This window comes from Emydura macquarii, unplaced genomic scaffold (assembly GCF_026122565.2).
Source record: "Emydura macquarii macquarii isolate MOO-44397 ecotype Brisbane River unplaced genomic scaffold, CSIRO-AGI_Emac_v2 contig_2768, whole genome shotgun sequence".
Lineage (NCBI taxonomy): Eukaryota > Metazoa > Chordata > Testudines > Chelidae > Emydura > Emydura macquarii.
Window position 1 is genome coordinate 49772920 of NW_027132905.1, and position 23398 is coordinate 49796317.

The 23398-nt window shown below is 49.8% G+C and overlaps 1 protein-coding gene across 4 annotated transcripts in view; it reads right to left on the minus strand.

Annotated features, from left to right (window-relative positions):
* The window catches only part of PAX7 (paired box 7), a 128572-nt gene that overhangs the window by 63780 nt on the left and 41394 nt on the right, over positions 1-23398 (minus strand). For all 4 annotated transcript variants that reach the window (XM_067566910.1, XM_067566909.1, XM_067566911.1 and 1 more), the window contains exon 5: positions 3528-3727. In XM_067566910.1, coding sequence (XP_067423011.1) covers positions 3528-3727 — 200 coding nt within the window. The remainder of the gene's footprint in view (positions 1-3527; positions 3728-23398) is intronic.

Below are 23398 nucleotides of genomic sequence, written 5' to 3' on the forward strand. Positions count from 1 at the left end.
CCTCCCCCGCCCCTCCTTCTTCAGCTTGTAAATTTTATTAGCTGTCAACGTGTCAAACTTCCACTTAGCTGGACAGCTGCATGACCGGCCAAGCTCCAAAGCCCTGTCAGTAAGTTTAACAGACCTACAGGCTTTTCAGGTGGAGGGGAGTGTGTGAGGAAGGGCTCAAGGATCAGAGACAAGGAAGGGAGCTCAAGGAAGGGAGACAGATGAGGGACTGTGTTTGTTCTTTGTTTGTACAGCACCTAGCACAATGCAATCTTGGCCCAGGGCTGGGGCCCCTAGGTGCCACCGTGATACAAACAACAATAATAAGCAGATCCAAAGGATATGCGTTAGCTCCGCCACAAGGCATTGTGCTTGGTGCTGGAATGATTGGGTGAAATTCCACAGCCTTTCTTATGCAGGAGACCAGACTAGCAGCTTTGGGAGGTAAGTGGCCCAACGCATAAGGCACTAGACAGGACTCGGGAGACCTTGGGTCAGCCATGTGACATGGGGCAAATCACTTCACCTCTCCGTACCTCTGTTTTTCCTCCCGCCCTTTGTCTGTTTTGCCTTGTAAGCTCCTAGGGGCACGGACTGTCTCTTACTCTGAGTGTGTGCACACAGCGTCCAGCACAATGAGGCCCCAATCTTGGCTGAGGCCTCTAGGCGTTACTGTAATTACTCATAAACCTCCATTTCTGGCCATCGAATCTGGGAAGAGAGGGGGGGAAAGGGCTGCCGGACTCTTCCGGTTGTGTGTGTGTTTTCCACCAGAACTTGATTGACTACTGTTGGTGGGTCCTGAGAGCCAGTGAAAGATCCGCTCTGATATCCAGAAAATTTTACAAGGGGCGGCAGGCTTAAAAGCGGTGGGAAGAAGCCGAGCCTGCCAGGATATCGGAATGAAAAAGCCATCAGGAATGTGCCTCGGAGAACAGCTGCTGCTAGAACTCTGGCAGGAGCCTCCCCGCCAAGCTGCCTGGGAGCCAGGAGCGGGATTCAGAGATCACAGCTTGAGACGAGGGAAGGGGCTTATTTATTTTTTTGGCTTTGCTTCCCTCCACCCCCTTGTCGCTCTGAGGTCGGAACTCCTCGGAAGGAAGGAACCTGCCACTGGTTCACAGAGCAGCTATTCCAGCTGTGTGGGTGCCTGGATTAGAAGGCTTGGCAGGGGCTGTGGGGAGGATTTTGAGCTCTTTGGCACCACAATACACTGAATGCAGATACAGTTTTCACCCCCCAAAATCCATGCTTAGAGGTCTTTGCCCAAGTGGAATTCCCCCTCTGAGCACCATTCTCTGTGTGGGTTTGGGCCACATGAGCCTTCTTACTTCTCCTTGTTTCTCCACTGGGGTCTTTGCATGTCCGCATCGAGCAAAGTAAATCGGGATGGGGCATGCAAACCCCCTGGGCACAAGTCTCTGTCGTCCATACCGCCCGCACCTGAGCTGGGTAAAGCAGAGCCCGCTGCAGGAGCAGGAGTGGAGAATTTTCTGGAGGGCAGAAGAAGGTCTTGTGGCACAAAGACAACCCCTTCCCTGCTCCTGTATCGTGAAGATGCCTTCTCCTTGCTGGCAAGCAGCTTTCACGGATACTTTTCCCAGCCCACCCCTGACCCAGGGACATGTCTCCATCTCTGCCCCGTGCTTCCTGGCCACTCAGACCACAGCACCCTGGGATCCCAGCAGGGTGCTTTCGCTGGCCTTGCCCAGAAGGAAATAAAGTGGCATTTCAGTGACACAGCTTCTGCGTTTCTGCTCTAGACCAGTTAACTCAGACGGGCTTTCACCACCAAGGTGCTGTAAACCGAGAGGATAAGCAACCCAGTGGAATGCAGAGAGAAAAATAAATTCTTGGAGCAGCGCAGGGCCTGATCCAATGCTCACTGGAGGCAATGGGGTTTTTTCCTGGGTTTCAGTGGGAGTTGGATTGGGCTCATCATGCACAAATGACATTATTATTGCTAAAATCTCAGGAAGACCCTCTTGGCTAAGTTCAAATCTAGTATCGGTCTAATGGCCACGACATGCCCTCTCTGGGGGCACCACAGCCTATATCTGCGGGGAGAAGGATTCCCTCAGACACAGGGCATCTTTTCTAGCTCAAGGGATGATGGGTCAGATCTTCCCTCCACAGGAAAATAATAATGATCCCTAGCTCTTACACAGAGATTTTCATCGGTAGATCTCAAAGCGTTTTACAAAGGAGGTCAATAACATCAACCCCGTTAAATAAAAGGGGAAACTGAAGCACAGAGAGAGACTGGGGGGCTCAAGGAGACACGCTGCAGGCACCGAACCTGCGCTATCCTCAGGTGCTAGGAGTTTGAGCTTTCAAAGAAGGTGCCTTGTGCAGGAAAAGCCAGTGGGAGGCAAAAAAAAAACACCCCCCAGGAAACACTCTGAGCTGTCATGTGGCCAGCTGTAGCATTACCAGAATATCATCTCTTTTGACGAGAGGGGTAGCAGGGACAAGACCACGGACCAGATGGATGTCCTAGATGTGTGAGGCAATGCCCTCCCCTGGCCAATTTGGGGAGGATGCAGCCCTTTGGCTGGGCTGGCCTGTGAGTGATTAGGCTCAGGCCTATTATTATTCTCCCAGACAGAAAAATGCCTGTTTTGCTTCCAAACGACCATTTAACTGAAGAACTATTCCCCTGTCATGAGACCGGGTTGCTTTTTCCCTCTCTCCCGCGTCTGCAATTCAACTCCAGGCTCGGCATACAGAGACCCCGATGCTTAGCCTGAAATCTAATAGCGCTGCCCACACTGACTGCTGGTGTCTCCATTTCACTTCTTTAACCCAGCACAAGCCTCAGCCCCCTCCCTTCTCTTTCCCCAGGGGACTCTATTATATCTACTGATCTGTTCACACTCCTTATCCCTCTGCATGTTTGCACACACTGCTGACCCAGCCTTTATCTGGAAGACATAAGGGTCTGTGTGTGGAGTTCCCACAAGGGCTATTAATTGTGTCGATGTCATAGCTCCCCCACTTCCTCCTCCTCTCCTCTCCCCTTCCCTCCCCCCACTTCACGAACTCTCAGGAGATTTGCAAAAAGGAGGAAAAAAAATGCACATGCAGAATTTGCAACCTTTGCAAAATATGATCCAAAGCCCTGGGCGGGGAGAGGGGAGGCTGGGGTATGGTAGAAACGGCCCCCGCCACTCCTAAGTAAATGGTAGATAGCCACAGGAAAGCAGTAAGCACAGATCTGAGTGCCCTGCCAGCTTTGGGAAAGTTCGGATCGTGAGCTCAGTCTGGACTGAAATTTTGCAGCTATAATGGGTCAAACCAAAATCCTAGCTTGCACATCCTTGGATTCTGGGGAAACTTCGAATCTGGATCCAAACTGTGCATCTCAGGCTCGCATCACCTGGTCTAACAGAAATGGTACATCCACCGTGTCACCCTCCAACTCCTGGCTCCTCCTCATTATGGATAAATGATAGGGCTGCTTCTCCTCGGTAAATGGACTTAGAGAGTCCCTGGGCTGCTGTCTTAACTGTCAGCTATGTCCTGACTCTCATCTTTACCTGTACTCGGGCCTCAGTGAGTTTGGTCCTCTGGGCTAGCTCCTCTCGCGTGTAGATGTCTGGGTAGTGGGTTCTCTCAAAGGCTTTCTCTAGTTCCTCCAGCTGCTCGGCGGTGAAGGTGGTTCGGCTACGGCGCTGCTTGCGCTTCAAGGGTAGGTCTGGTTCAGACTCAACATCCGAGCCTTCATCCAGCCTGTTACCTGACGAGGGAAAGAGAGAAGGATTGAGGTGTAAATGGTGGAAAAGCCGAATGGGAAGCAGGTGCAGAACCACGAATTGAACAGCAACAGGGAGGGAAGGGGAATCCAGTACAGTCATAGAGTTTAAGGCCAGAAGAGACCAGATAATTTAGTCTGACCTCCTATAGATAACAGCCCACTAACACCACCCAGCCACCTGCACAACCAGAATTAGGCCAATTCGTCAGTGATGGTGTCCACCAATCCAAATTCTACTTCTGGACAGAACCAGTCGGGACGTTCTGCCAAAAAATACTCATTTGTCAAAACCGAAACGGTTTGTGGGAAAGGATCAGTTTTGATGAAGCTTCTATTTTAAAATTGTTCGGGGGAAATAAAAGGTTCAAAATGGTAGAAATGTCCAATTTTGATATTTTTGAAACTAAACATTTCATTTTTCAGTCCAAAACCATTTTTCGATGTTCATTTCCCTTTTTTTAAAAAAAAGGTTCCAAAAAAAAAAAAAAAAAAAAAAGGGGGGGGTCACCACTGAAAGGAAACGTCTAAAAATGACCAAACCACTTCAGCTGACACAGTTTGATTATGATGACATTTTTGGGATCATCAGTTGGTCAAAACTGAGGAACTCTTTGTCCTGATTCAGGACATGGAAACAAATGAGAAACCTCAGAAACTCCCCTGGAACATGAAAAGTGTTTCCAGCCGAGCTCTCTTTCTGGCCTGCCCAGTGGATACCGTGCTGCTGGCTTGATGCTGATGGACACGGCACCTCTCCTCAGTGACTGAGGAAAAGTACATCCTCTACAGATGCCCAGAGCTGGGCAGGGGCTATAAGTGGAGGGCAAAGGACCTAGAACCAATAGGAGGCCACAAAGGGGACGTCTACACTCTAATTAGACACCTGTGGCTGACCCGTGCCAGCTGGCTCAGGCGAAGGCGCTGTTTAACTGTGGTGTAGATGTTTGGGCTCAGGCTGGAGCCCGGGTTCTAGGACCCTGCGTGGTGGACGGTTCCAGAGCTCAGGTTGCTGCCCGAGTCCACACGTCTACTCAGCAATTAAACAGCCCTCTCTGCATCTACTCTCTCTTCATTATTAGCTCCCATACCCCACCTGCTACAGTCTTTTATCTGGGAGGGAAAGAAAGAAAGAAAGAAAGAAAGAAAATCATGCTTCAGTGTTTGTTTGAGTTGTACTAACCTCCACCTGCTGCTAGTGTAAAGTCTTTGCTGTGGATAGGACATACCAGCAAACAATGAAACCAAATAGACCATACCAGGTCTAAAAGACTTTGTCTCAAAGTTAGTGGGCCTGATTCTCACATATATAAGTGCAAATCAGGAGTAACTCAACTGATGTCCACAGAGTTACACCAGTGTAAAAAGGAGGCCCAGTGAACCTTACTGGGAGGAGATGGGAGGAAGGTGCTAGGCTGCGTTTCTAGGACGCACACTTCGCAAAACTGTTGTCTCAACAGATGCTGGGTGACCTGTCGCAGGTTAAGTGCCACCTGTGGTGCAAATGCTGATGCAGAGAATGCTTCATCTACGCCAGTGCCTAGACACACGTGTCTCTGTGTGGGAAAGTGAGAAACACTTCCACCTCTCGTGGTACAGGCCCTTGGTCAGCGTGGAAGCAGGAGGGAGAACATGATGTGTAAAGCCTTAGATTTCCTCAGCGAAATCAGAACTCAGATCTCCCTGTCTGTCTCTTTTTCTGTCTCTCATTAATACAGTCAATTGCACTGAAATGCATACTGGTTAACTACTGGGAGCCTGATTCTGATCTCCCTCATGCCAATATAACTCCACTGACTTCAGTGGTGTGACTCCCCATTTACACTGCTGTATTGAGAGCAGAACAGGACCAAAATCTGTTTCAGTGCACAATTCACACAGCCCCAGTCTGCTCCTATTAGGCCAACCCTTTACCAGCTCTGATTAAATGCATAAGTAACAGATGCAGGGCCAAATCCATCTTTGGCATAATCCATATAAAGTCAATGGAGCTTCACCAGGGATGAATTTGTCCCCTCCTCGCCACTGGGCTCTTATGTGGTGATCAGAACTTTCCACCAAAACCTCCTTTTTTCCTTCCAGGGCTGGGAATCCCAGCTGGGGCATTCTCAACAGCTGTTGAACAGCGCAGGCGGCCTGTGGAACATGAGGAAAATGTCCCATTGGGGGCCAATTATTTATAATGAGCCGGTCAAACATGCCATTGGATTCAGCGTGCTGCAATGCTGCATGCTTTCATTTCTTGGTGCTGTGTGAGGAGCACGCAGTGTCTGAATTGAGCTGTTAGATGCAGGCGCGATGGGCCACGTCTGTTTGAGTTAACCTGGACCAGGCATTCCTTGGGCTCTGCTGTAGTTGTTGGGACCACGTGTTCTCAGAGCTATGGGAATCACTGTGTCAGGGGCTCCCACTGCTTCTAACCCGATATTTCCAGCTGTGGGATACCAATATAGAGTGTCCTCATATTTTCGATATCTCAGATGTGTTATTCTCATTGGATCAAATCATGGTTCCAATGAAATCAATAACCATACTGCTGGTGATCACAGTGAGACCAGCAACGGGCCAATATATTTTAGAGGCCTTTAGCATCCTGACTGTAGCACAAATCTGATACATGATCAGCTTAATTGCTTCTTGCATTTTCAGGAAAATCTCTAGATTCTTAAATGGTGCAACATGCACAGCTGGGTCCCAGACAATTCCTGCCAGATATAGGCACATCTGGGTTCTGGATCCAATAACATATTATTAATTTCATGAGTATAAATATAATTGTATATTTCACAAGCAACTGTTGGTTTCATTAGTCGGCATTCTCGATAGAAATAATTTTCAGTGATAAAAGTGGGGGCAGAGGTAAGTTTGGGTCTCAAATGAAGGTTGGTAATAAGGCTGGTAATGAGAGGGCACTTGAGAGTGTTTTGTCCACAGCATACAAACAGAGGAGTTAGATAAAAACATAAAACACTCTTGCTTGAAGGCTGCAGAGTGACACTACTTTTATTCTTGGACTCCAGAAAGACACACAGTGACCCAAAACAGAGAGAGACAAAGCTGGCTGCTCACTAAGGCAATAAGACACAATTCACCGCACTTTACTTTATGCTGGCTCCTTCCAGACTTACTCTGCTCAACACTTTCCTAAGAGCCCCATAGCTTACAAAAAGGATGAGGAAGCTTCCCCACGTCCTGCTCTCAAAGAGATAGCTTGCAATCACAGCACAGTTCTCAATATACCACAGATATTAATTAGATTAAACATTAAATTAATCAGATTAAATGTTATTTCACTCTTCACCAGACTATATTGTTGTATATAGTCAAATACACACACATAGTAGCAATGTTCAGGCTGTTGTGTACGTAACAGCTACCCAGTGCTGCTCTTTTCATTGTGCACTAATTATACGGGGTTTCAGATTTACTGTGTTCTAGGGGTGGGATGGACTTGCTGGCTATTAGAAAACATGCAGGCAATTTAACCACCTGAGAGGACTTCCAGAATCCCTATATACTTAAATCTTCAACTCTTTGGGACAAGGACTGTCTTTTCTTTGTATGTGTTTGGAGGGCACCTAGCACAGTGGAGCCCTAACCCCTGATTGGGGTCCCTAGGTGCTACTGTAGAACAAATAAAATAATATCCCCCCCCAAAAAATGCCTATAGACATTTCATCAAACCCACCTGGCTACATGGGAAGACATTCTAGAACCCTTGCAGCACTGTGATTACTGTGATCACTGATTCCTGCCCCTAAGAATTGCACACACCCAATTATTTACCGTCTCCCCCACCCCTTACACCGGGGCTGTTACTGCTTGTCTTTCAGAATCTAAGTGCTTCAAACCAGAGACTGTAACTGACTACATGTTTGTACAGTGCCTAGTGCAATGAAGCCCCTGATCTGGATATATAATATGCAATATAAATGTTACCTTAAAGAATAATATTTTCATCCAGTTCACCTGCCTACCTGGGAGTGGTGCTAGAATATCTGTGGACAATGCATCCAACCCATCTGGCTACGTGGAGTTACTGCTAGAATACCTGCCACTAATCCATACAGCAGTGCTGCAACACAAAATATTACCGCCCCTGGTGTCGGAGCAGGGAGAAGTACACTGAGGGTGCTTCCCAAACCTGAAATAAGCTTCACCTCTCCCCCTCTTTCCCCCTTTGCTTCTTGTGCATATTTTCCGTGATAGCCTGTCATGGGAAAGAGCCAAACTTCCTTAAGCATTTGCAAATTGGCAGGTTAAAAAAATACCTCCCAGGGAGCCTGGGAGGGAATAGCCAGTTGTCATGACCCCCCAACTCATCATACTCACACTGTCCCTTGTGACTTGCTGGCCATCTACCTGGCTGGAGTGCCAGGTGGGAAAGAGCCAAGCCATCATTATAAAGTAACTGCAATGATACACTGGCCTTCCATTGCACTTTCCCAGCTGATCGCCTTCATAAAGCGTCAGCTGAGAATTATCCTCATTTTTCAAATGGGGCATGGAGAGTAGAAGTCACTTGCCTGAGATCACACAGCAGAGCTGGGAATAGAACTCGAAACTCCTGATGCCAAGTCCTGTGCTTTAGCCACAAGACCATACGGAACAGGCAAGGGAGCAAGAAAAATCCCAGGGCACGTCTGGAACCAGCTGGTCTTAGCAGGATGCAGCTGCCACTGTCAGGCACAGATTTATTAAATAATGCGGGCAGCCTTCTGGCTAAGATTGAATGTAGTATCAGCTTATTATCCAATGCATCCTCTATTATCAGGGGGATGATCTCCCGTAACTACATAAAGATGGACTCAGTGCTCTAACAGGTCTTTTCCAAGCAAGTGGGATCCTATAGGGGGAACCCACTGCTATTATTCTCAGCTAAGTTCATGAACAAAAGATTAACAAAGCTGCAGGAATAACTACTCCCTGCATATAACACACAAATAATTGCCTCCCCCTAACCACTTGGAGACTTCGTCCAAAACTTGAACCAACTATTTTTCCAGTTTGAAAAATATTTGGATGCCTTCCCTGCCTCCTTATTGTTCTTCTCTGGGTGGCTCTGAACAACTGGGCTCCAGCCAGGACAGGAAGCAGAAGAAGCGAAATAGTGCAAGATGGGCTGTTTTGGAGGTATTTTGATCCTGGCTGGAAAAAGAAACCGTGCAAAATACCCAGCCTGATTATTATAGAATCATAGAAATGCAGGGTTAGAAGGGAACTCCAGATGTCATCTAGGCCATTTCCCTGTGCTGAGGCAGGACCCAAATATACCTAGAGCACCTCAGACAGGGTGTGTCCAACCTGTTCTTAAATACCTCCAAGGACACAGAACCCGAGAGACTCGATAGTTTTGAAAAGCATCGGGCCACAGATTTTGTATCAGTATAACTATGTCAATTACAGTGGTGAGTTCTTTACCATAATATTTGTATGAGCACAATTCCTAGTGTCGATACAGTTACACTGTGATAAAGGTGCCTTATACTGTTCTAATTTACTCCCCTTTCCTTATAGGAATACGCCGTATGGGAATAAGCCCTTTTATACAGGTATAATGCAACTGCACCCACACTAGAGCTGTTGTACTGCTTTAACACTACCAGTATAGTTACAGGGGTACAACTTTTGCATGTAGACAAGGCCTCAGAAATATAAAAAGTCCATGAGCCTGATTCTTCCCTCCTTACATACTGTGTAGTCACTTACCCCTGAGGAAAGGAGTGTGAAGTGGGTGTATAATGGTGGCTCTGGTGTGAGAGGGTGGCAAATCCCACTTAGACTGTAAACTCTTTGGGGTGGGGGGCCGTCTCTTTGTTATATGTTTGTACAGCCCCGAGCACAACAGAGCTCAGGCCTCTAGATGCTACTGCAATACAAATAACAGTGAAAATACTGGTGATTGGGGAGTGTTTTACGTCCCCTCTGCACAAGCAAATGGCCACTCTAAACGCAAGGCAGTGGAAAAATCAGGCAGCACCTCTTGCGTGGTTTACTCATCACCACTTGTCATGAGGGAAAGGGAAAGGTTAGCTCACTTACTGCCAACACCTGAAGGATGCCTACGGATTGCCAGTGAAAAGAATACAACAGAGAAGAAGGGAGAAAAAGCCATGGGGGAAAATAGCACAGAGAGGGAAGAGGGATAATTGTGCTGACTCCCCACGCTGTATACTCTATGTAGGGCGCACACTAATTCCAGTCTAATTTCTGAGGGGCGACTCTATCTCCAATACACAGCACAGCTGCCCTGTAGCTAGAAAAACATTTTTCTTTTCTTGAATTGAGTCACCCTTGCAAACAGCGAACACACGCAGGTTTAAATCACAGGGCAAAGTGACGCCAACTTAAACCCTGGCCAGGTTTGCAACACCCCCCACGTATTTAGATTCTAAGCCCTTTGGGGGAAGGACCGTCTTTTACTCTGTGTACAGTGCCCAGCACAACAGGGGCCCGATCTCGGTTGGAGCCCCCAGGCACTACTGTGATGCAAACTCATGTATAAAGATAGCAGTGGGCCAGAACCTCAGCGGGGGTCAATCAGAGCCAGCTCCACTGACGTCAGCGGGTCAGATTCTCAGCTGGTGTCAATCAGCACCGATCCGCTGACAGCAATGGAGCGGGGCCTGTTTGCAGAAGCTAACCATCGGGCTCAGGAAACCCTCGCCGCTAGCAGAGGTGAGCCCAAACTGCAAGATCCCAACGTCCAGCCTTGCTGTAGCATCAACTTTGTACGTCCCTTAACCCGCCCCCATCACATCCTCCGGCCCCCCCTCCCCCCCGGGAATGGAGAGAAGAAGGCGAGGACGGGGGTAACTGGAGATCTGCATGATCCAGCTCTCGCCCCATATTTGAACCGAGGATGAGGAGGGGGCCTAGGAAGATACAAGATGGCTCCTCCCCGATGAAGGTTATGTGGTCAAAGCAGCACAGGCAGGTGTGTTGGGGGGAGGAGGGGCTGGGAGGCGGGAGAGGGCTGGAGGGGAGGGGGGAGCTGGTTTTACAGTCCAGTCTAGCATGAGAAAATGTGTAAATTACGGCCCGCGAAGGGGGCGCATTCCTAGGTAACGATGCCAGCTGAGGGTGGGGCGTGTAATTAGGAGGAGCTGAGTAGAAGGAGTTTGAAAGGGGTGGGAGTGGAATGGAAATGGGGGGGGGGGAGCAGAGGAAGAAGAAAACCCCTCAATAATTAAGGGACATACTTCTCCTTTCTCTCCCTGCCCCCTCCCTTTCCCTCCATTCCTTCTGGGAGCCTCTTAGCCTTGCAGTTAAATTAATCAACAGGATTAGGTGGAATCGGCCGCAGCGAGCCGCTCCAGGCTCAGACTGAGCCCTTGATGCTCTACAAGGGCTCGCTGCCTCGTCTTGAAGCACCTTGGTGCTTTCTGGAAGGATTCGCAGACAGGACTGGACATGAAGACGCATTCATTATAGCGGAGACCAGATTTTGGTGGAGGGGGGAAGAGAGAAAAAGCGGGTTGTGTGTTTTCTCCTTCAATATTCCTCTTCTCCGTCTGCCCCCCGCCTCTCTCCTTTCACTCCATTTCCTCTCTCTTGCTCCCGCCTGCACCAGCCTCAAAAGTGACCAAGGGGAAGAGAGAGGGAAAGGTTCTGTGGGTCGCTGCGAATCTGCCGGGGCCAGTCAGCGGATGGCAAGACACGGCACAAAAGGGGCTGCATGTCCAAGTCGCGCCGAAGTTGCTGCAGCAGTTTGGGGCATCCCGAGAAGACTGCACCGAAGGGGCCCCGGCGCGGCCTCCTCACTAGGAAGCCTCGAATCAACAGCACAAAAGGGGCCCGATCATACACGCACAGGGCCGCCCTGTGACCCCCTTTCTCATGCTGAGCGGTGCCTTACACCATGAGTAGCCCTGCTGAAATCAAAGGGGCTACGCGGGGGATGAGGTCCTACTCAGGGTGAGCAAGGGCATCTCAATCCAGCCCGACATTAGGAAGATTCCCCATATGTATATACAGGCCATATTCCTGCTCTCCATCTGAGCCCTCCTCTCATGGACCAGAGCCTAGGCCTTTGGCTCCAGTACTACCTTGCTTTCTCTTTCACCTGCCTCTGGAAACAGACTGTTGCTGGCACTCGGATACCATGCAATGGGTGGCAGTACAAAACCCTAACGTACAGACCCTCCAGAGATTTCACACGCTGATTTGCATTGACATCAGGCTTTCTTTCCTGCCCAGGATACTTATTTTTATGCAGGCAAATGAGTCTGTCAGGGATAAGAATGGCCCTCGGTTCAGTCCATATCTGCTTAGTTTACTGACCCAGACAAGTTTTGATGCTACAGCCGATACTGCTGCAGGAGAGCAAGGATGTTTCTATTCTGCCTGCTGCATCAGGAGCAGAATTGCTGGCCAGAATGCAGAATCAGTATTGAGAGGGTTGGAGGAGGAGACAGAAAGAACAGGGCTTGATTTCAGGTGCAGGAGGGGAGAGCAGTGCCAGGGTGCAGTGAGTCGGCCATAAAACCCCTGTTTTGATTCACAACACGACCTCAGCTGGACACGGGAGCAACTCAGGGGATAACTAAGGAAGAAGATGCATGTGTTAATTTGTAGAGAGCACACTTTTCTGACCACAGCCGATGGTTCTCTAAGCAAGAGCCGAGCAGCCCTGGAAATAGAGCGTCTGCCTCTCTCTCTGGAGTACGAACAGGCAGAAAACAAACAAAATCCATCAAAATGCAAACAAGACCATCTAAAGAGTGCATTAAGGAGAGAAGCGGCAGCGGCGGCATCGCAGGCACAAAAGCATTATATTTCCATGAGATTTTTTTTTTAAAAATGTGAAAACAAAACTACTTTCCCCAACCGCCGCCATTTCTCTTCTTTGAGACCAATGAAGTGTTGAACCCAAAGATGAGGGGGTGGGTTTCTAACTAAATGAGATTTCGGCAGAATAACACCCCACCCCGAACCTATTTAGCTGCAGGTGTGATCAAAAGAGAGCCCGAGAGATATTCCAACTCCAGATGCATCTTCTCTTCCTACCCCCCACCCCACCACCACAAAGAAACAATAACCAGCACATGCAATCTTGCTTGGATTCTTCATTCTCCCCAACCTGTAAACTCCTGCCTCCCCTATCTCCCCACCCCGCCTCAGCTATATCATAGTTTAACATAGTTTAGGGGCTGGGGTGTGAAGCAATAGCAGAAAAACTGAATCGCATAATAGTTGATATGCGTTTTAATCAAGTAATTCGGTCCAAGCCGAATGATGGTGCGTATTGGTGGGGTGCCCTTGAATACCAAACAGACTGAGGAGCAGGGCTAGGAAAATGAAAAAGTCATTTATGGCTCAGCTGGGGATTGCGGTGTTCAGCAAAGCATTAGTACGGGGCCTTCAGAGACGAGGGATTTTTTTTTTTTTTTTATTCAGGCACTGAACTGGTCAGCTGTAACCAAACCACAGCTCAAGGCAATGTCCATTATGGACTTTACAACTTGGCAATAACACGAACAATGAGGCTGATGCTCCAGAAGGATGGGGAGGGGGCCAGGCATTTTCCCTCGCTGCATCCAGGTCTCCTCTGAAGGCGCAAGATCGTATTGGGGTGTGAGAGAAGGGAGAAGCTACGGAGAAGGGCAAACTGGAGATTAAATAGCCTGAAAAAGAAGTGAATGGAAAATGAAGTGTCATTCTGAGCTCCCTGCTTATATTTGGGTCAGAAGGGTTTGATCAGGCAGCAAACCTAAATGCAGCGGGAGCCGTGCAATACACAGAGATTTTGGTCTGCAGCAAAGGATCTGAATCTCTTTTCCAGTTCTGGGTCCCATGGATTCACACGGCAGTTTAAAATGGAAATGATGACCCTGACGATTCAAAGTGAAAGTGGGACTGGAACCCCATGCTGGGCCTGGTTCAGGCTAAACACATGGCAAAACTGCCCCAGTTCCACCAGAACTCAGGCTCCACCTCACAAACGGGCGGTGGGCTGATAACAAAGGTGGGATTGGGGTGCATTTCATCACAACTGTCAATGATTGAAAGGAAGGAGGGGACCGTGGCTAAGGCCCTCGCTTGGGACTTGGCAGATGGCAGGGCTATTGCCTGCTCTGCCACAGACACCTGAGTGGCCTTAGGCAAGTCCCTTAGTCACTCTGTACTCTGGTTCCCCATCACCAATAGGGACAAATCCAGACCTCAGAGGAGTGAAGATAAATACATTAAAAAGATTGTGGGGCAGTCAGATGCTATGGCACCAGCGGTCAAATAAGCACCTAACATAAATACATGCAGCACAGTTTCAGTCCTATTTTCAGCCTAAACTAAACAGCAGCCATCTGTGCTCGTCTCTTTTATGCTGAGACCCAAAAGACAATAGGAGCCTCTCTCCAGTCCAAGGTTTAGCCATCCATCTATCCATCCATCCCCCCGTCTGTCTATCACCATACGGTCTCCTCTATCTATCCATCCCTCTAGCCTGGTTCAATTGCCTTGAACATTATACGAGCTATAGTAGAGTGAGGTCTCCAAACCACTTGCACATTCATCTGTTACAGAACTGACAGTGATTCATTCAGAAACCTTTACCAGTTAAATGTTGGCTGCTCAGCGAAGAGTGTCTGGGATGCAGGGCAATGAGGAAGGGTGCGGCTTAACGCTTCACCTGGACGTTGCTCGAGCCGCCTCTCCTGCTGGCAGACATCGGTGCAACTCCTGGGATGGCCACGGACCTGCACCCCTACGTCTCAGAAGATGAAAGAAGTCAAAGACATCAGGGACCCACTGAGTCCCACTGGAACGCTGTGCTTCGCGGGGCAGCTGCAATGCCCCCTTAGAAAACCCATGGTCATGACGACAGATTCTGTTACGTGTGAGTGGTGAACAAAACCAAAGCATCCAGAGCATTTGGTGGGAGATGGCAGAAGTGTGTGTGTGTGTGTGTGGGGGGGCGGGGGTCAGAGAGAGAGAGAGGGAGACTATGCCTCCGACAGCCTTTGTTAATTCCCTGCACTAGGCTGAGCATAAACAGATGGAATATCCATCAACTCCAGTCTCTTTTCTTTTCTTTCAACTTTTTTCTAGTTCTCGCCTCCCTCCCCCCTTTCTTCTGGCTTTTGTTCGGCCTTTTAAAGCACCCCGAGGTAAAGGGGCCCTTCCCGACTCCTCAGCACATCTGTGAAGTCCATAAAAGGCCCTTTTCGTTTCAATATTCATAGCTGCATGCTTGTGGCAGGCACAGGAACCAGCTGAGGGCTGCATGAGAGGGGCCGTGGGGCTCGCCTGCTCCTCCGCCTGGTGCCTCTCCAGCTGCGGCATTTTGGTTCAACAGGGCTCCCAAAACCGGGCAGCAAAGGTAGTTCGGCTCGGATGCCGGGGGAGGATGGAGACCAGGGTGTGGGAGGGCATTGGCTATTTAATCTGGGGGTTCCTCTCATGCTCTCGTCCTTGGCCAGCTTCATCTCTTTAGTTCCCTTTAATAATTTTTCATACGCATAGGCCAAGCCGCTGGGCCAGATCCTCAGGTGGTGTCAATCAGGGCAGCTCCACTGCAATCAATAGAGCTGTGCCAACTCAGACCAGCTGAAGGTCTGGTCCTCTGATGCCACCTCGAAGGATCGCAAAAGAGAATTGGTCCAGATACAGAGCTCTCCAGCAACCAGGCAAGGGGATCTGGGTAGGACACAGCAGAGAGGGCATTGCCGTGACTTGGATGTACGTGGGCAGACTCAGGAACAGCCATCTGGCCAGCGAGGCAGGACAACTGGTCCTCGGTACCAGCAGAAAATCCCGACCCATGTGTGGTTACGTTGTTACAGCAGGTGATCGAGAGCAGGGTAACATAGCAGCAGAAGTATTTTATTTTGTCCTACCAGTTTCCCACTGTGTGTTTTGGTTTGACAGCGATCCCTGTGTGCAGGTGCCATCGCTGGCGTGCGCAGTGCACTACTGAGAGTGCACCCCCACAGCCCTGGCCCCCAGGAGCTTACAGCTGTTACCTCCTTCAACTGATCTTAGAGGCTCACCCTTGCGATACCTTCATCCCAAGCCTGCTCCGGTCTGGGCCCATTGCCCTGCATAAGTTAGAGTAACCCGAAGGGCACTCTAAGTTATGCCATTGTTCCAAGGGGCTGAAATATCAACTGGAGATTGGAGGGGGAAGTAGGGAGGTCACAGCCATGCACAATTTGCTCTGGCTACACCTTCTGTGCTCTGTTCACACCCCCTTCCATCAGCAGCAGGGCTGAGTGGCACAGGAGTCTCTACAGCCCAGATTCTCAAAGGTAGTTAGGCTCTTAAATTCTGCAAGCCGAAATATTTTTGAGGATCTGGGCTGATGACTAGGGGATCCCTCTCTATAGGGTAGTGATCCTCCTGCAGCCCCATGTCCCCCATTCCAGAGAGAGTACAGTGCGAAGTGGCCACATCACATCCCACATTCTGGCCCAGTGGTGTCTAACTGCAGCACTAGTCATTATGTGGGGTCAGATCCTGGCCCCTGTGAAATCAATGTGTGTTTTGTAATTGAGTTGACTGGGACTAGATCTGGCTGAGAAACAAGATGCATTTCTTGCAAAAATTGTCAGACCAAAAAACTGTCCCAGTTTTGCCTTGAAAAATGTTAAGATTCATATTTTTTGGCCAGCTCTAAATGGAACCAAGGTTTGGTTTATTAATCGTTATTATTTGTGGTGGGGAAGTGCCTGGGATCAGGACCTCACGGTGCTGCGCTCTGCACAAACGCAACGTGCTTAATCCCAGCCGCGCTTGGGACAGAAGATTACGTAACAACTGCGCCTCGAATGTCATCCCACTGAAGATGCTGGAGTTGCACAAGGGACCAGATTGTTCCTATGAATAAGCTACAGCATATGTCGGGCCGGGGATTGGCCAGCACATATACCCATTTAAAAATGGCCTCCTATGGCTCCACCCCGAGGTTAGGGTCCTCGAGGGTGATCTTTTCTGTTCCTTCCAGTTCCAGCTGGGGTCTGTGCAGATGAGTTTCTGCTCGTTATTCAAGTGCTGGAAAGAGGTGGGTGATTTTCTTTTAGGGTTTTTTGGAAGATTTCAACATTAAGAAAGGATGAAATAATTTTCCAAAGCCTTTACTCCTTTACGGCTTGCAATAATTCAGAGACTCACAGACTTTAAGGTCAGAAGGGACCATCGTCATCATCTAATCTATTCAAAAGCAATTATTAGGGCTCATTGTGAGGTGTCTTAGGTGCCCACACCGGGGACTATGACATAGGGCACCCTCTGAACTCCCTGCCTGGGCTATCTGCATCACCAGTCTGTGCATATTGGCGAGCCACTCTTCTCTTTTCCACACAGGTGAGCAGGGAGAGGGAGTGGGCGGAGCCTTGGCTCCACTTCCCCAAAGCACATGCCAGCACAGGTGGGCTGGAGAGGTGGCAGAAGTAAACTGGTAGTCGGATGGTTCAGCTTACTTCTCCTGGAGCAAGAAGGAGCAGGGACTGAATTGTGACTCTGGGTCACAATCTGAGCCCGGGGTGGTTCCTGGTGCAGTGCAACTGTGTACCGGCCCTTCTCTGGGCTCGTGGTGGTATCTCCACCACCCAGCTCTTGGACAGGTGCAGTTATGACCCTGCAGGATGTAAGGACAGAGAATTGTTCTTTATAAACCTCTTATACTTTTCGCCTTCATTTCTGCAAGTGGGCCCCTTGCATTGGTGTTCTGTATTAGTTTATAGGGCACCTGTCCCATGCAGGGTCCTATGTGCTGAGCTAGCAGGTTCCCTCTGCCTGATCTTGACTAGAAAGAGCCAGGCACAGCTCAGGGCCAAATACAACCACACTGAAATCAATGGGAAGATTCTCAATGGATTGGGCCCGACCCATACTAGGCAGTGAAGCAGATAGCGTAAAGCTGCCTATACCTGCGGAGGGAGGATTCACAGAGCACAGCACTCCATGGTCCAAAACTCAGGGCCCAAGTCCCAGTAGCACCAGCAATCTGGGTTAAATCCACCAGTGGCAGAAAACCAAAAGGTTAAAGACTGTTTACCCTGATGGAGCAGTTGCTGTTCTGTCTGACTCAGAACACACGGTGCAGTCTCTGGTAGGTGATCTAAAACCAGGGCTAGTTGCTTCTGTTGTATAGTATTCCACAACATGACCCACACTTGCCAAATACAGGGGAGAAGGCAAAAGGTCTGAGGGCACAAACAGGCTGTGAACTAGTTATCCTATAGGAAAAAATCTAGCCACACCATTGTGATGTTGCATTGTAATCACGCAGTGTTGTATTGTGACATCATGATTAGAAATGGGCCCAAACCCAAACTCTTTTATTACCGCTTTACCCTGAACTTTGGTATGTTAGAAAGATAGATCTGAACTAGGTGGTTTGGATTTTTCTCTAATAGTGACGCAAATATCACCGTCATAATTCAAAAATATTTATCTAGTGCCATAAATTTACCCCTACACTTTGCAGAATACAGAGAAGTTGTGGCCTCAGCCTTGGAGAGCTAAAATATAATACACACAAGACATCAGGCCTGCCTCCAAACACACACGCAAAGCTCACACATGCAAAAATCCCACATTTGTGTGTTGCCATTGCCCTGGCATGCACACATATTCATCTGAACATGCAAATGCACAAGCGGTTGTGTTGCAAAAAATTGGGAGGTTTTGCACACACACAGAATTGGGCAAAGGGCTTTTCCAGAGGCCTGTTTGAAAAAGTAGCTCTGGGATTTCATGGGTCTGGAGGTATCTTTGCCGCCTTAGAAGTTCCCTACGGCAAACGCAGGAGGAAATGCACCGGGCGATAATCTCCAAAGACCCCTCCTGCTTCTCGGGACTCTATTCCTGGTTCCTGCCACTGACCTGCAGTGTGACCTTGGACAAGTCCCTTACACCGAGGTTTTCAAACGTAGGTGCTTGGAGTTAGGCCCCTACACCCATTTCTAGGCATGTGAATATAAGCGACCTGGTTTTCAGAGGCGTGATTGCCCACAAACCATGCTGACTTCAGTGCGAGCTGCGGTTGCTCAGCACCTTTGAAAAGCAAGTTGCTCTTAGTTAGGGGCTTCAGTATGAACCTAGGCGCCTCGCTGCAGGTGCTCTGGTTTTAAAAGCTTGGCTTAAAGTCGTCTCTCTGTGCCTTAGTCTCCCCTTGTATAAAAGAGGGGTAATAATATGTCCCAGCCTCACAGGGCCTGTTCGGATCTTAACTGAACAATGTGTGCAAAAGCACTTGGGATACATTTAGACTGCAGGCATCTGGAAGCCCCACCCAAGACCGGGATCTTCCGTGTGCTGGGCAGTGCTACAGACAGAGGCTAAGGGACTGTCCCTGTCCCAAAGAGCTTAGAGACAAGACAGCCCGAGAGTGGGAGGGGAAGAAGAAGAGGTCCAGCTGGGGGCAGTGACTTGCCCCAAGGCACACAGCAGGAAATAGACCTCACATCTCCTGGGCCCCAGTCCAGTGCCCTGCCCACTCGACCACACACTGCCTCATGAATGGTGGTGATGATCATGCAAACGACAGGAGCGATTGAAGTGCAAAGCGCTATCACAGGCTCTCCTCACCCTTCACGCCATCCAAGGTAATATCAGAGGAAACCGTTTAGAGGGGCCTCGGTTTGCATCAGTCGTGAGGAGTCCCTATGTCCTGCCCCAGAGGGATATATTGGGAAAATCCCCCCGCCCCCCCACTCCTTCCTAATTACCCAGCCAGCGGCTGGCAAGGCCCCTTCATGGGAGGGATTTCTTCTCCCATCTTGCCTGCCTTAAAAGCGCCCTCTTCAGGAGAAAAGACTCTGCTCTCACCAGATATTTTGGTCCGCCCTCCCCTATCCCGGTGGGGCCTTTTGCCTCTGGAGGCCCTGCCCAGCCGCTCGCAGACAGAGCTCCAGGCGGAGGGCGTACAGAACCCTTTGCTCCAGGGAGCGGCCCAACGGACACTGGCGCCGTCCAGTGGGAAGCCGCAGCGCGGTCACCCCGGCACGCTGTGTCCTTTCGCTACGTCAGGCAACGGGCTGGTGCTGCAGGGATGAGAGGCGAACAGCCCGGCCTCCAGCCAGGCGGCACGTGACTGGCACTGGGCAAGCTCCTTCACGTAGCCCTGCCAATGCACCTCCGCGCTGACTCCAGCCACGCTGCTACTCCAGCCCTGAGCCCCTCACCCTCTCCTGACAATGCACGTCCCTCCCGATTGGCAGCACCCCCGCCACGGCCGTCTTGAATTGCTCCTCCCGCCCCCGATCTGCCGACATCCCCATCCCAAACTGCCCCTATCCCTGCTCTCCTCTGCTGATTTGCCTCAGTCTGGACTTACAGCGTCCCCTGCTATGCCAGTCTGGGGCCCCCCAAAAGCTCTCCCAATACACCTCAGTCCTGACTTTCAGCTGTCCTACTCTGCCCATCCCGGGCTCCCCAAACAGCTCTGTCATCGCATCTTCATCCTGAGCTGCAACACCCTCTTCCTGGTCAGTCCTGAATCCTCTCTACAGCTCTACCAGTGCCCTTCACTCCTGTCCTGCAGCTGCTCTGCTGTTCCAGCCCTGGGCCTCTCTGGCCAGATGCATCAGACTAAAGACCTTTCCGTATAAAATTCCTGCAGCAAAGGCGCACACATTTAAACCTCATCAACCTTTTCCCTTCCTAAAGAACCAGCCAGCAAACACGAGATGCCGGAGACCAATTAACCACATGTTAAAAACAGGTTCCTCCTGCTGCCTGCAGGCCCTGGTTCATTTCTCCGGGCATCATCTGAAGTTTTTTTCCATCTGAAGTTTTTTCTTTGGTTCACCTGGTTTGTCCTTTCTGTGTCCATGGCTCCATTGTGCTGGACAGCAAAGAAAAGCAGCTCAAGTTGATGAAGCGATGGAGGACAAACACGTCTGCCTGTTTTTCTTTCTCCGCCTTCCATCTCCTTTGTCCATGTGTATCTATCCCGCTTTCTCTGCACCTTTTATCTCTCTGCTCCCTCCACTTTCTCTTACCTTTCCTCTCTCCCTCACTCTCTCTGCGATATGGTTCGCCCCCTCCCCTTTCTGCCTCTGCTCCCCTCTGTATCTATCCTTCCCCCCCCTCCTTTGAGCTTCACATTAATTTTAGTTCATTGGAAAAAGCAACAGCTACGTGAGTGTAGAAAAAGGGGCCACTAGCCAGACACCAGGCAGAGGGTGCCCTCAGGAATCCCTCATCACGCTGGCCGACTGCACCTCGGCTGCCGTTACAAACGCCTTGAGAAGCAGGCCTGTGACATGCGCCTGCAATTGAACCCCTCTGCCTGTCTCTGCCACTCTCCTCTCAGCCAAGCCGGGAGAAGAAAGAGAAGAAAGGAAAGGAACAGGAGGAGAGAATGGAAGTGACAGAAAGAAAGATTGAATGAAGGAGTGAAAAGAAAGCAAGATATCCCTGCGTTGCTGGGCCCTTTATCAGCCCTGTCATCTGGTGCAGAGCCCCGATGGCATTGTCTCACCTTGGACAAAACAAAAAGGCGTTTTTGTGCAGATTCCTTTAGAGCTGCCAGAGCCGGCACCTTAGGGGGCCGTTAGGGACTGAATGTGCGGCTGACAGCCTTCGCAGCCCGATGTGATATCAATAAACTCCGACACGTCAACTCTTCAGCACAGCTCATGTGGAAGGTGCGGCTTGAATATTAAAACCCTGCGCGGCATGGAAAGGAGCGTGGGGAGGAGCGGGGGCGGGCGGGGGGGGGAGAGGAGAGGCGGACGAAGTTCAAGAGGGTGCTTAGCAGAGCTTCGGGGGGGGCAAGACGACCCCAAAATGCATTACCTGCTGGCCAGCTAAATGGGTCGATGGGTGTTTGCTTTTATCCTCAGCCACTGGGCCCCCGGACAGCAGGCGCAAAGGAGCTGCCAGACTGGATGAGACTGGGCTCCATCGAGCCCGGGATCCTGTCTCTGACAGTCGCCAGAACCAGATTCTTCTGAGGATGGTGCAGGAACCCTGCAGTGACATGACAGGTCTGCCCAGGGGAGGGAGCCATGGAGCTTAGGGGGTTCCCGGCATCTTCAGTACAAAGGTCAGGATAGCAGATCCCTCTATGGATCCCAGAGCTGGGTTCTCCACCGAGGTCTGAAGAAGGCAGAAGCTTCCAGCCAACCCAAACCAGCAGGAATCTACCTGGTGCAGAAGTGTGTCCATTTACACAATACTACGCACCACCTCGTGCTAGATGTTCATATTTGTGTTCAAGGGACAGGTGCTTTGTCCCCACAAGGAGCACAAGGGCCACCTCTCCCCTAAATTATTATTTATTTTATGGTAGTGCCTTGAGACCCTACAGCGCTAGGCACTGTACACATGCAGAGCAAGAGATAGTCCCTGCGCCAAAGAGCTTTCAGTCTAAGTAGACGAGACAGGCAAAGGGTAAGAGAAAGGAAGAGCTGTGATCCCTATTTTGCTGATGGGGAACTGAGGCAGAGAGATGACTCAGCGCTCTTGGTGTCACTCCCAGCAGATTTTGTCATGTTAAAATCACTCCATTAGACTCTGGAGTCGACATGCCCAACTGAGATGACTAGGGGCAAGTCACACGAGGCAGAACCATTGTGTCAGGCTGTCTGGAGACTCCAGCAGACCTCAGTGCATCCGTTTGCGCTCAGCTCATTTTTGGAAGGTTTACCTTTGTGACTGTAAGAATTGTTGCCTTGAACTGAAAGCTTAGATCCTGGATTGCAAGATGGGGCCCCCTGGGGAAAAGGGACAGGCTCGGTGACCCACCCTAATCGAACTGCTCCTGACTCCTAAGCCAAGCCAGTGCCTGACCTACTGGACCATTCTTCATAGATGTTAAGACCATAAGGAATCATCTAGTCTGACTTCACGCACAACCGAGACCCAGAGCACCTTACCTAGTGAGTCCTGAGTCAAGCCCATAACTTCTGGTTGAGTGAGATCACACCTTTAGAAAGGCATCCAATCTTGATTTCAAGACTTCAGGTGGCAAGGAAGCAAGCACACACATAGGAAAGTTGTTCCAATGGGGTTCCAATTACCCTCACTCTTAAAAATCTGCAACTTTTACTGCACTATTTCCCTGTAGGCTTCGAAAACCTGCAGTGCACAAGATGTAGGGCTGCCCAAGTTTGCTGGAACCTGTCAGCAGCAGTAACAATGCGAGACAAACACCCCTCCCCAACTCTGGAGGTAGCATTAGAATTTCATCTAACAAAGACGGAACCTCGTCAAAGGTTTGGGCTGAGGAATGATCAAAAACGTAAGTTTGGAGGTTTACCTGGAATTTCTGGATGCTCACCAGTCACTTTGGAGAGCAGAAGAAAGCATCTTCTATCAGCAGCTCTTTTCAGCATCTTAATTTAAATGACAAACAGCCTTCCCCATTAACCCAAATAAATGAACCACTCAGAGAAATGATTTGAAGTGCAGTAGCAAACCTAGACAAATAGCCTTAGCTCAGGTCTGGACCACACCCTCTGGGTTTTCATTTTAACCCTAGGAGCTCTGTAGATTCAGAGAGAAACCCCACTGTGATAGTCAGTCCTCAGGATGCGACGCAACGGTGTGAGCTGAGCCCCGTTCAGGGAATGGCAGGGCTGCCGGGGGGTCCCATGGACCCTGTTCAGAATGGCGTTCGTCTTCTCATTTAGAACACTGCCACGGGGCCCGGCACCAGATATTTCCAACTGGCTTTAGTGACACAGTGGGTACTGGGGGAGACTC